The following is a 13,275-nucleotide window of genomic DNA, read 5'->3' on the forward strand; positions in this document are numbered from 1 at the left end:
TTCTCATTCTGTTTATGCCAAATTCTGACTCTACCATCTGAATGTCTCAACAGAAATCGAGACTCATCAGACCAGGCAACATTTTTCCAGTCTTCAACTGTCCAATTTTGGTGAGCTTGTGCAAATTGTAGCCTCTTTTTCCTATTTGTAGTGGAGATGAGTGGTACCCGGTGGGGTCTTCTGCTGTTGTAGCCCATCCGCCTCAAGGTTGTACGTGTTGTGGCTTCACAAATGCTTTGCTGCATACCTCGGTTGTAACGAGTGGTTATTTCAGTCAAAGTTGCTCTTCTATCAGCTTGAATCAGTCGGCCCATTCTCCTCTGACCTCTAGCATCAACAAGGCATTTTCGCCCACAGGACTGCCACATACTGGATGTTTTTCCCTTTTCACAACATTCTTTGTAAACCCTAGAAATGGTTGTGCGTGAAAATCCCAGTAACTGAGCAGATACTCAGACCGGCCCGTCTGGCACCAACAACCATGCCACGCTCAAAATTGCTTAAATCACCTTTCTTTCCCATTCAGACATTCAGTTTGGAGTTCAGGAGATTGTCTTGACCAGGACCACACCCCTAAATGCATTGAAGCAACTGCCATGCGATTGGTTGGTTAGATAATTGCATTAATGAGAAATTGAACAGGTGCTCCTAATAATCCTTTAGGTGAGTGTATATATGCTCTCTGTTCCTGGAAAAATCCCCAACAAGTAATTGCTGAAATTATGCAAGAAAGTAAATCCTTAAATTAAACCACTGAGATAAGACCATTTGCTTTAAGGAAGTGAAGATCAAAAACTTCAGTACTGCTTTACAGTACAGTTTCAGTGCATCTGACCAAGACTTTTTCTATACAAATGCTCAGAAGAAGGCAAACAGCCTCCCCCTCCCCCTAAACAACAACAACAAAAAAAACAAGCATGATAAACATATTAAATCTTTTTTTTTTTCAGATGAAATTGGTGAGATCATTGAATTACTGATTATTTATTTTTCACAAAGAGATCAACATGGACAAGCTTAGCATTGACTTTGGGGGTTTGTATTGGGGGGATATTTTCAAAGAACTTGAGCTCAGAAGTAAAATACAAATGCAGTCTCATTTGTGGAAACTCACAAAAGGCCACCGAGACACAGCAGGAGAAATAAACACAGAGTACATGACTGGCTGAGGCTGTTAAAAATTCTGTCTTATCCACTGCTCAGCTTTCTTCTGTTGATAAGACGGTGACACAGTACAATGATAGTCTTTCTTCAAACCTAAGTAGTCTAGCTCCCGTTAAAACCACAAGTTTCCTTTTTGCACTCTTCTCCCTCGTTTACCCCTGCATCATGGAGTATGGAATCTGCTGGGCATCATATTGAGGGATGCTAGGTCATTTTACTTCTCTAATCGAATTAAAAAGGGTGTGGAGATCCCTAATTGATTTTATCTACTATAAATGCTTTGCCTAAACCTATTGACACTCAAAGAATTGACCGGTGCAGCAAGTCTTTAAACTTCTTTCACAATAAAATTATTGACATAAATAATCAGCTGCAGTCCTCGCCGTGCACTGATATTTTGTCAGGGAGCTGAGGGGTTGAAAGCATCTGTAACACCAGAATGCAGGCTTGATCCCTTTTCTACTGCAGACATTGTTGAGCTGTCTGCGATGGCTGTGGAGTCTGTGGGTGTGGAGGGAGCCTCATAGAGCTCCCCGCATCAATGTTCTGGAGCTCCGGGCCGCGTTCCCAGGCCTGCTGCAATTCCTGCTGGTCCTTCGGGACAATCACGCGCTAATCTGGACACACAACACAGCTGTAGTGGCCTATATCAACAGTCAGGGAGGTCTGCAGACGCCCACTCTCACTTGCCTGGCCCACCGCCTTCACTGCCCACAACCTCGGCTCCATCGTCTCATAGAAGTCCACCTCCCTGGCCTTTCAATACCATCATGTTTGCAAAACGTGTGAGCAAGCTGGTTGGCGATGCGTGGGTGCCAGTGGTCCCCTACATCCCCTATCTGTTTTGATACCAGTGGAGCCTGACTTTTGACCCTACTCCTGGGTCCCTACTTTGGATGGTGTTGCTCCCTGCCCCTCCATTTTCAGTTTGCTATCCGTGTTTCCCAGTAGAGCCGGGCTTCTTAACCCTGGTCCTGTTGTTCTTGACCGGTACAGTGCAGACAGCCCCTGCCTCCCTTACGTGTTTGTTTTTCATTCCAGTCGAGCGTGACACCTTTGTCCCGCTCCTGGTTTCATATTGTGGTGGTGTGTAGGTCTCTGTTAGTTCCTGACCCCCCCCCCTTTTTTTAACAAATGATTTCTTCTCTAGTAGAGTTTGACCCTGTGGCCCCTGCTCCAGTTTCACTGATTGTTGGTGTGTGGGTTCCTGCTGGTTCCCTGACCCCCTGTTGTCTATCACTGTAAGTTCTAGCAGGCTGTGGCCCCAGGGCTGGCTGCCCTTGTGATGGCTTGGGTATTCTTACCCCATCCCCCTTTGGGTCATATTCATTTACTCGGATAACCGTTTTGATTTAGACTTTTACAGCGGAACCTTAAATGAAAGAATTATTGACTGTAGCCTTAACATCAGACAAGCAATTAGAAAGCAAAGATTGTCCCATTTATGATTATAGACTATAAATGTGATGTACTGCAATCTTATGTCTATTTTCTTTCTTTTTTGTCTAATTTAAACACCCTCAGACATGTTTGCTGTATTTTGCAATCTAGTTTGCTTGCATTCTACAATATATGGACTATTTCACTTTCTTTAATATGTGTTTTTTCACACCAGAAATGATTGCTAGTGGTGCCTGGATGTATGCTTCATGAATCCCTCACCTAGGCACAAGCCTCTCCTTTTCAATTTCATTTCAGATGAACTCATCCCTGGCCTGACAGGAAGAGGAGAACAAATTGGGTTTCACAGGGAGGTAGAGATTTGAAGTATATCAGTTACAGTACCGTTTTGCTGATTTTGCAAACATTGACATTGCGAAAAGAAAAGAAAAATACCCCGAATCCGAAGTAATTTGATCAGTTTCTGTTTGCACATTTCAGAAAACATAACTGAAAGGACGGGACATTTCACAAGATTGCAGGTCCAGGCATTACTTCTTTCCCTCTGCATGCTAATGGAAGTCAGTTGGCGATTCTTGACTTTCACACTATGTGTCACTGCTATGTATTTTTACTAGTAGGAACATATAATTTGTCAACAAAAGAGAATAAAAAAACAGCACAAAAGGCTGAAAGATATATGTCAGTTGTTACCGATCCTGTAGAGGCAGAAATAAGTGTTTTCTTTTTCATGGCCAAGTTTTACACAAGTTTACCAACTGAGCTTACATTTAATAGTAAAGTTTAATTCAGAGGATGTTTTTTTTCATGAAACTTGTGAAGGAAAACGTGTTCCGCTTCACTAATCATGGACAAATATGTACTGATCAGTAAACATTGTGTGGATGTAAATGAAGGCTGCACTGCCATAAACATACAATCTCATAACTTGTATACATCTATGTTTATGTAAAAAATGACTTGATAAAACATGATTGGGAACCTGAAGGGGGAAGATCAAAAGGGAAATGTTTAACATTTTTACTTTGTTTTTACTTGAAAAGGAAAGAACGAGCAATTTGCTGCTTTAAGGACTTATTTTGGTGTTAAAACTTAGAAAAAATGAGGAGTAGTTACCTTACTTTCTGTTTAATATGAGACCATGGACACAGAGTCAGTCAGTTAATGCAGCTGTTCTCAGCAGGAACGTGTGTGTATAGCAGGCAATGTTTTCAAGGGCCTGGATGGGAACACGCACAAGTATGCACACAGCGGGGTAAATGTATTAAAGCATGTAATATGTGAATATATAAATGTGTGTGTGCACAAAGATATTGATCAAAGGATTATGAAGAAAAGTGTTTTCTTTGTTAGTTTTTGTTTTGTTTATTTAGTTTTTGATAAATAAAATACTTAGTCATTTTGCCAACGTAGTCTACTTGTTAGAGTGTCACTTCTACACCGACCACCCTGAATTTCTTACAAAACTGTAAAGTCTCATTCACATTGAAATTCCAGCAAAATGCAGGCAAGGTTTGCCAGTTTGGTTCGTACTTACTAACCAATAACAAATAATCATGAGGGAAACGCAAATGATATGTCAATGTAGGTTACGTTTTCACGTTATGACCAGGTCAGCAGGTGGTATGGTTGTGTGTCACTGGACCCAACTGTCACAGATAATTTAAACCAGTGAACCCACTATGAGACTCAGCTCTCGGTTCATGGTCGCATTGTGTGGGGTCTTGACATATACTGCAACTAAGTTAAATCAACTAAAATAAATGAGAAAAAAGCATGACATTGTATTGTGTATATATCTATACCAAAAATCTGGGTGTGCAGATCTGCAATTGATTGATTGCTCAAAACAACTTATTTTATTTTACATTAAGTTTAACATTACTGCCTTCAAAACAAAAAAATAACTCAAAACAAACTACTATCAGTGTCACTGTAATGCAGTCAAACACATTTGCCTATTTATAGAGATATTATATTTTGCATGATTTATTGGTATATAACTTCTGACATATGTGTGACAATAGTTAGCATCACATACATCAACCTTCTGGTTCATGAATGACACTCAGAAATGCTGCGACTACATTCATTTCAACCATTAGAGTTATCTAATGTACTGCGTCGACAACGCAAGGACGTGATGCGACATATGCCGGCATTAGTTTTCCTGCTCCATTCACACAGACCCATTGACAGAAAAATGCTGGCATAGAGTAGGTCCCGAGGTGGAAACTTGCTGTTGACGAAATACCAGCATAAACCCTTTCACACAGACCATGCCAGCAACAAAATGCCACCAAAACACTGTGAATGACGTTTATGTGACACTTGTGCTTCTTGCGAACAACCTCAAATTATTAATATGTTATCTTTGTTATATTTATATTAAAGCATTAATGTTACGATTTCAGTATTTTATATAAATTGATCCAGGAAGCAGTGCTGTTTTGTTACTCTCTTGTTGAACATTTCTGTGTTCCTACTTGTAAATTGAAACATCTAAATTATGTATTTACACATTCTAAAAAATAATATTGAATAAGACAAATTAGTAATAAAGGGATGCATGAATAAATAAATGTCAATTTGTGCTGCGTTTAATCAGTGCACCAATGTGCATTAATAGATTATATAATTGAGATGATTAAAGAAATCGGGCGATTATCAATCAATTAGTGCTTTAATTAAGCAGACTACATGACCACCTTGTGCTGGAATGAAAGAAGTGCAGCCTAAAAAAAATTGTAGTGTAAAATGTAGTGCCCTAAATATTAAACAAACTGCTAAATACAGATTTGTTTTATACTGTACTTGATAACCACCTGGGGAGCAGTCTATAATCCAGTTCTAAATCAGATAATATCAAGTAAAGTAAATCAGAAGTGTGGATGGTGTAATACTAATCTAATTTTGGTGTGTCCTCCACAATCCCAAAATGCACTGTTATGTCTGGTGCATTTGCACAAATATGGTTCAACAAGGAAGCAAACTAGTCAAACAGAAACAAAAAAAAAGTTGTGGTTGCAGCATTTAAAATATGGTGGACAGAAGAGCAACATGGATTGCTATTGTATTCAGTAAAGTTGTTTTTGTAAAATGTAAGTCACCCTGAATAAGGGCATTCGCTAAGAAATAATACAAATAATAATGTCACAGTTGTAGCATCTAATTGAGATTCATTGTAAATTCCCTTTGTCTTCACTGCTTTTTTGCAGTTTTGAATTCAAAATGCATGAGAAGCATGTGTACTGCAACCATGGACTCCATTTCATGCTTGTATACATAAGGGCCTAAGATATACATTAAAATACAAAACAATACCATATTTTACACTCTCTCTCTAAATGGTACCCCTCCATATGTACTGTCTACAGCTATAGTTAAAAAATACCGCTCTCTTCAATAACGGCACATCTTCAATAGTAACAGAGTACTGATATAAGGCATTTCAATTAATTACAACTCTACAGGAATAAAATCAGATCTTTCCTTATGATATTGTTTTTGTCGACTGTTGGTTTCTGCTTGTCACACTGGGAAAATGACCTACCCTTTGCAGTTCTATTGTTGAGAAAAATAACAGCCCCTCTCCAATAACACTATCACTGTGACAGTAATTTCATGAACACAAAGTAACAGGGGAAAAGAAGAGGATACTATTAATCTGGAACAGATCATTGCAGTAGTGCTTCCTATTATGTTCTATAGGCTACAGTATTCTGAGGTATTCTGCCAACGGATCTTATTAGTTTTGATACATTTTTGAAAAATATATGTTGTTGTTTTTCTTCGTCTTAGTCCATTTAGCAGACGCCTTCATCCAAAACAGTTTACAATGTTTGAGAAACATTTGAATTTATGTTAATACTTTTATTATTTCATGTTTGTATTGTGCTTATTGAAGACACCTTCTTTACGGTTATATTTGAATTTTTCTTCCTCAAGCTTTGCCCATGTCAAGAGACTTGTATCGACTTGCACACTATTAAATCAATGTTTGATTGGCTGGTGGATTGAAAGGAAGATTACAGCAGTTCATTTCGTTTTTTGAAGGAAGTGGTCTTACCAATGAGGATGAGCATACAGACTAGCAGTGCGATGAGTGCCCCGGGGCTGAGGGCGGCTGACATGACGTATGCGGTGGCGTTGCAGGACTGGATGGTGCCCTCGGTGTCGCAGCCGCACACGCGGATGGTCAGAGTGCCGGTGCTGCTCAGGGCGGGCGGCCCGCTGTCCACCACCAGGATGGGCAGCAGGTACACGTTCTGCTCCCGCCTGTTGAAGCCAGTGCGCTGTGTCCTGATGCCTGCCGTGTTGTCTGCCGAACACAAAAGCACAAACAAAGCCCAGTGAATAGCAGTCCCACTCCTCTGTGTGTTGTCCAAGAAGGCCTCCATCAGCTGCCCATCTCAGCCCTCGTGAAATTATATTTGTTTTAAAAGCAGTGTTTCTCAGCCCTTTGAAGATCAAGGCACGAAGACTTGACTTTAACATTTTGCGAGGAATGCCAAGCCATCCTGCCCACCTCCTCTTTCATGAACTTGAAAATAAAACTTAACTGTCAGGGAGAACCCTCAGCTTCAACCCCACCTCTGATAGAAACATATTTATTCATGAGAACCTAGATTTTTCTTGTGTGTTGATTTTCCTCATGTCTAAAACGTCTATGGCACACCTGAAGTTGCAAAACACATCTCTAAAGTATCCTATTGCAGAGTTATCATTTTTCATTATTGTTATTTTAAATATAGCACCTATTCCTGTTGGGAACCATGTCAGCACTTTACATGTCTTCTGTTAAAAGACAATTATCACAGTACAGCAAAAGAGTTACTAAGTAAAATAAAGTACCATCCCAGAAACTATACATTTCAATATACAAGCATTTTATCTATTGTATATTTGAATAAGAGTAAAGCTGTATCTAGAGTCAACTACATGCTATTTGTACGGTAGTTTTGGTGTTCAACTTGGATCTTTTGTTAGGGAAATTACTACTATATTAACACAGCGTTTGCATAGACAGGACAGTCTGGTACTGGATTGTTGATGGGGGGAGAAATGGGGGGGTAGTGAATGAGTGTTTAATTTAATTATTTATTTTGCTGTTCACACAATATTATAATTATTATATTATATATATTTTTTTTTTCTCTCGTGTCGTACATTGCAGAGAATGTATTAATAATTAATCCTACACTTAAACTAGAAATGTGTCATTGTTTCATAATGTCTGTGTTTTGCTTCTGCACATTTACTATGGTAATAGCTCTAAATGTGCACACCATGGGGTACATAATTAGTTTAATTAGACATTTCAAACTATTTGTATGCGCCCCAGAGAATTCATGTTTACTTGGTATATTTTAAATAGTACATATTTTGGTAGGCTATTATCTACTTTAATTATTGTGACCAGGACAATGTAATATGTGACAGCATAATATTGGTACTTAAACCTAAGCATGTTGTGGCACCAAGACAAAGGATAAAATACAAATACATTTCAAAGCTGGTGTTGCAATCATAGAAAATATGAAGGTATGATTTGGGACATATTTCGGTTTAATGAGTGGTACATTTTCTTGTGCAGCCCCCATCTCATGCAAACTCCAGAAATTGGGCCTCCATCACGAAAACATGGACAGAGGGCTGGAAAGCCACAAAAACAAGGAAAATGTTTCCAAAGTTGAACATGTAACAAGAAAATACACTATACTATGATATATGATAAAGTGACTCCATATTTAGTTTCAGTAATGTAAGAAAATTGCAGGAAATCAAGTGATTATATGTAATGTTTTTTCCCCTGTCCTTTTAAAAATATCACCTTGACAATCCAATCGGAAAAAAACAAAACAATTTTTTTTTTGTACATTTATAAAATAAACTGTGTTGGTGGGGGCAGTGGAAATACAATATGTGAGTATGCTAATTGTGCCTGCTGTACAGTAGCTCAAAACATTACTCTCCTACATTTATTGTCAAGGGTTTATCAATATAATCCCTCAGCAGGCAGATTCCCGATTTATATTCATAATATAGTACCAACTCAGATGGTACAGAATGACACAGGTCCACACTTAAAATGTTCAGTGTTGGGCACTGGGGCAGAAATTCACCTTTTAGAAGGACAATGTTCCAAAACACAACGCCAAAGCTAATGAAATGTGTTTCTTGGTTCTACAAACCCTAAACTTTACAAAACAAAGCCCCCAGTTAGATAGTATAGACAGAGTGACAAGTCCCCTTTTGGATAGTAAAGACCAACGTTCACACACCAGTGTGTGTGTAAGTAGAATGCAAAACAACATTTCATACATCAGAAGTAAAACTAATACAAATATACAGTGCCTTGGGAAAGTATTCAGACCCTTCCTTAAGCTAATGTTTTGTTTGCAAATTGAATTTTAAATCTGAAGACTTTTAAGAGTAAGATAAGTTACAGTAAATGTAATTAAAAACTAAACAGAAAAAAATGAAATGTATTCAGACTCCTCTAGTCAATATTTGGTGAAAGCACCTTTGGCAGCAATTATAGCAGCTGTCTTTTTGGGTAAGTCTTACCAACTTTGCACACATCTTGGCAGATTTGCTCAAGCTTTTTGAAGTTGCTTGGGGATCGCTTATGGACAGCAGCTTTCAAGTTTTTCCACAGACTCTCAATAGGATTCAAGTCCAAATCCTGATGTCCGTTACCATTATTCAGATCAATTCCTCTTCACTCTTCTCTCTGTCTCTCAACACACGGAAGCAGGGGGAACAAGCAAACGGTAATTCACCTTCCCCGGGGTCCAAGGAGGTGTAGGGCAGTGCGGGGGATGGTCTCTCATCACGCCACCAAGCACGGCATCATCATAGCTACCTGTAACAATATAGTTCCCCCTCTAATGGCACAGAATCACATAAGTCCCCACTTGGATAGCATAAAATGAGATTCACACGCCACTGAGTGTAAATATTTCCAAAAAAAATTATTAATAGGAAAACTGTTAATATGAGAAATATCATTATGAAATAGAAGAATGAGTTTTAAACCGTATTTGTTTTACAGTCTCATTTTAACTCTATTGAAAGGCTTAGCCAAGCGGAGACTTGATTGACATCCCAACTTGGCTACCAGGTTGCCACTTTGTGTATGTGTGTAACGATGCTTACGTCTCCGCGCTTTGACTGGGTCACTCTCGGACATTACATTGCTTGGGGTCATTGTCATGCTAAAAGGTGAATCTCCATCCATCCCAGTCTCTTTAGGTCTTCTGCAAACTGAAGCAGGTTTTCCTCAGGGTTTTTCCTGTATGTAGCGCCATCCATTTTGCCCTCTAACTTGACAAGCTTCCTAGTCCCTACCACTGCAAAGCATCTCCATGACATGATGCTGCCACCACCGTGCTTCACAGCAGGGTTTTGCAATTAGGCAAAATAGTTCCATTTTTGTTTCATCGGACCACAGCATCTTTGGCCACGTCTTTTAGCAAATTCCAGCTGGGATTTTACGTGGACTTTTTCCAGAAATGGCTTCCTTCTTGCTACTCTTCCATACAGACCAGATTTGTGGAGTTCCTGAGCTATTGTTGACACATGGACAATTTCTCCCATCTCAGCAATGGAGTGCTGGAAGTCTTTCATAGTGTCACTGGCCTCTTGGTGGCTTCTCTGACCAATGCCCTTCTTACCCGCCTGCTCAGTCTGGGAGGATGGCCAGCTCTAAGCAGATTCTGGACTGTGCTCCAAGGGATATTCAATGCTTTGAAATATGTGTATACTGCTCCCCTGATCTGTGCCTTTCCACAACTTTATCCCAGAGTTGTTTTGAAAGCTCCTTGGTCTTCATGGTAGAATCTTTGCTTTGAATGCACTACCCAACTATGGGAGGCAGGTGCATTTAATCTGAAATTATGTTATCCACTTGTATTGCACACAGATAGACTCCATTTTACTTATTGTGTGAATTCTAACAAAAGGGGTAAATATTGATCTAATTAAGACTTTTCAGGCTTTTATTCTTAATTGATTTGTCCACAATGCCTGTAGACACACATATATTCACACAAAGTCATTTTCTATTTTGATTTCAGTTTCTCGGATTCAGTAACGTACATCAAATATAGTTTTCTGTTTTGTTCAGATTACACAGTGCCTTGGTAGATTTAAGTTGACATGACAATCTTGATACGGAAAACAAGTCTGAGTAGAAAAATTAAATAAAACAAATTCGTGAAATGGTGACAACATTGGTTGACCTAGCTTTTCTTTTTTGCAACTCTATTAGATTCACACCGAAGAAGGTTTAATTAAAAAAAATGCAAGAGTAGAAAGAGGGAGGGGTCATAAATATGAGCTCCAGTGCCCACTTTTTTTTTTTTTAACACACACATACATTAATATAAACCACAGAGAAAGGGTTTGACAAATAGAGAACAAATTGTAGTTACAGTTGATGGAAACCCGTATTAGGAACCACACACTCTATTTCAAGCAGCATACATCACTGTCAGACACGCAACCACTTTTAAGAAACATGTATTCATCATATTTCCAGTGCTGTTTACCTTTATGTGAATTAAATGAGCTCCAGTGAGAGGTGGAACAGGGCAGGAGGAAAGCTGTAATTCTCTCTCTCTCTCTCTCTCTCTCTCTCTCTCTCTCTCACACACACACACTCTCTCTCTCTCACACACACACACAAACACGCACACACGCACGCACACACACATCAATAACCGCTCTCTCGCCTCAAATGCTAATTGTTTGGAAGAGGTTGGTCAACTTCTTAATCTTTTGTTCAAGATTTTTGCTAATTCCTTCCACAACACAGACTGATTTTGTTTTGTTTTTCCCCTGAAGGATTTAAAGGGGGCAAAAAAGGATAGAAAAATATGTAGTTTAATTATAAAAAAAACAAAAAAAAAACAAGGGAATACTTATTTGGAGCTGTTGACATAAATATAACTGCTGTTATATCATTATACAGTAGGAAGAACATTTTAATCATATAGTGAGATGCACTGTTATCAAATATAGGTGGCTAATTAGAAGCTAAATACAGTAGCTAATTAACAGTATTTAACAAAAAGAAAATACTGAAATTACTCCTTTGGTCTGCATGATTTTAATTTTTGTATTAAAGATGTAAACAGTGCTTTTACTGAATGAAGAAAACTAGTGATTGTAATGTACTATGTTTCTGTATTTACCTACTTACAACCCGTGTTTTTCTTAATCTGTAGATTTACACAAAGCTGCTGATTTTACCTGTTTAATTAACGAGGAATTCACAATCATATTTCTATCTATTTTGTAGTGGTCGCTTTAACCTACTTGAACTTTAATTCAGGCAGAAGTAATTCAAATAAGGCAGAATTTAAAATCCATGTTTGTATTTAGCCTGGAAGTGGGGTCAGTTTAAAATCTGTATGACACTAGTGACCAAGACTTGGTTGTTTTATTTGTATTCCATTTCCTGTCATCTGACATGCTAGTTCTAAAGGAATGTACATCTTCTAAAAAGACCTTTCATATCTGAGTGCAAGGAAAACAAACAGATATTACATTTTGAGACTTATTGTCCATTCCTAAACTAAAACACAAGTCTGAAGAGTGCAAATTCCTATACATAATTTGAATATTCATGATGTTTTTCACTTGTATCACTTTACCCTGTATATACTTGTCTGGTACTTAAGTGCTTAGCCGCTTAACATGAAAGAAGTTCACACAGTATAGGTAGGATGCATACAGCATAAAAAAACTTTGACAAGAAGAACTGTTGTGTTAAAATGTTATTTTAAAAGTTCAGCAAAATAAAACACAGAAGGTGCCGGTACCATATCAATATTCGTCCTCTCGTGTCTAGGCAAGGAGATTAAAGGATGGATGGTGGAACGATGATTGAGGGAACCGAAAGGGACGACTGGGGCTTGACGGGTTGACAAACGCGCATACAAAACAAATAAAAGAGAGAGAGGGAAACAAGAAGAACGGGGGGAGTGGGGGGAATAGAAAATAAATTCTTAGGTTTGATTGAGATGCGGAAGGTAAATTCTGAGTCACCAGAAGCTGAAGGCTACGCATTGACACGTCAAGGTAAATACAGAATGTCAGGCTTCTCTGGAGTGACATTTCCCTGACTCGCGTGCTGACATTTTCCACGTGTCAGATCAATCTTGATTCACCCAGGTGTCGCGCTCAGTTATGTACACATTCCTAAAGACGGATCGGCAGAGATATGATTCTGTGTGGCTTGATGGGGACAGAGCTCACAGTATCTTGGTGGGGGGGAATGTACCTTATGCCTCCTTTTCTAGAAGACAAACTTGACTTTAAAAACAACTCCTGTCCTGCTCACTTTCAAAGCTGTTCTCTGCCTAGCAAAATCTGACTGAAAGGGAACTGTAATCACTTAATCATCTAGCTATCTACACCAGAACAGATTAGATTAAATGTTAAGGCATTATGAAAGGAATTGATTTTCTTCCCCCTGTGTTTTTTTTCAGAATACCGAGAATTTGGAGAATATTAGTTTGCGGGTATTTGGAGGCAAAATTGTAAAACTCCGACCCATAGATTTAAAAGTCGATCTGTTAGTCTCAAATGCAAATTGGTGGCAATTGTCGGCACTGCAAATGTAAATAAGATTAAAGTGTATTCAAATAAGAGAAAAGGTTATTAAAAATTAGAGAAAGGGTTATTAAAAAGTTTGTATCA

The 13,275-nt window shown here is 38.6% G+C and overlaps 1 protein-coding gene across 1 annotated transcript in view; it reads right to left on the reverse strand.

Annotated features, from left to right (window-relative positions):
- The window catches only part of cdh22 (cadherin 22), a 163,092-nt gene that overhangs the window by 22,485 nt on the left and 127,332 nt on the right, over window positions 1–13,275 (reverse strand). The window contains exon 10 of the mRNA XM_066702633.1: window positions 6,635–6,886. Within this exon, the coding sequence (XP_066558730.1) occupies window positions 6,635–6,886 (252 nt within the window). The remainder of the gene's footprint in view (window positions 1–6,634; window positions 6,887–13,275) is intronic.

The sequence above is a fragment of the Amia ocellicauda genome, chromosome 4 (assembly GCF_036373705.1).
Source record: "Amia ocellicauda isolate fAmiCal2 chromosome 4, fAmiCal2.hap1, whole genome shotgun sequence".
NCBI classification, from domain to species: Eukaryota; Metazoa; Chordata; class Actinopteri; order Amiiformes; family Amiidae; genus Amia; species Amia ocellicauda.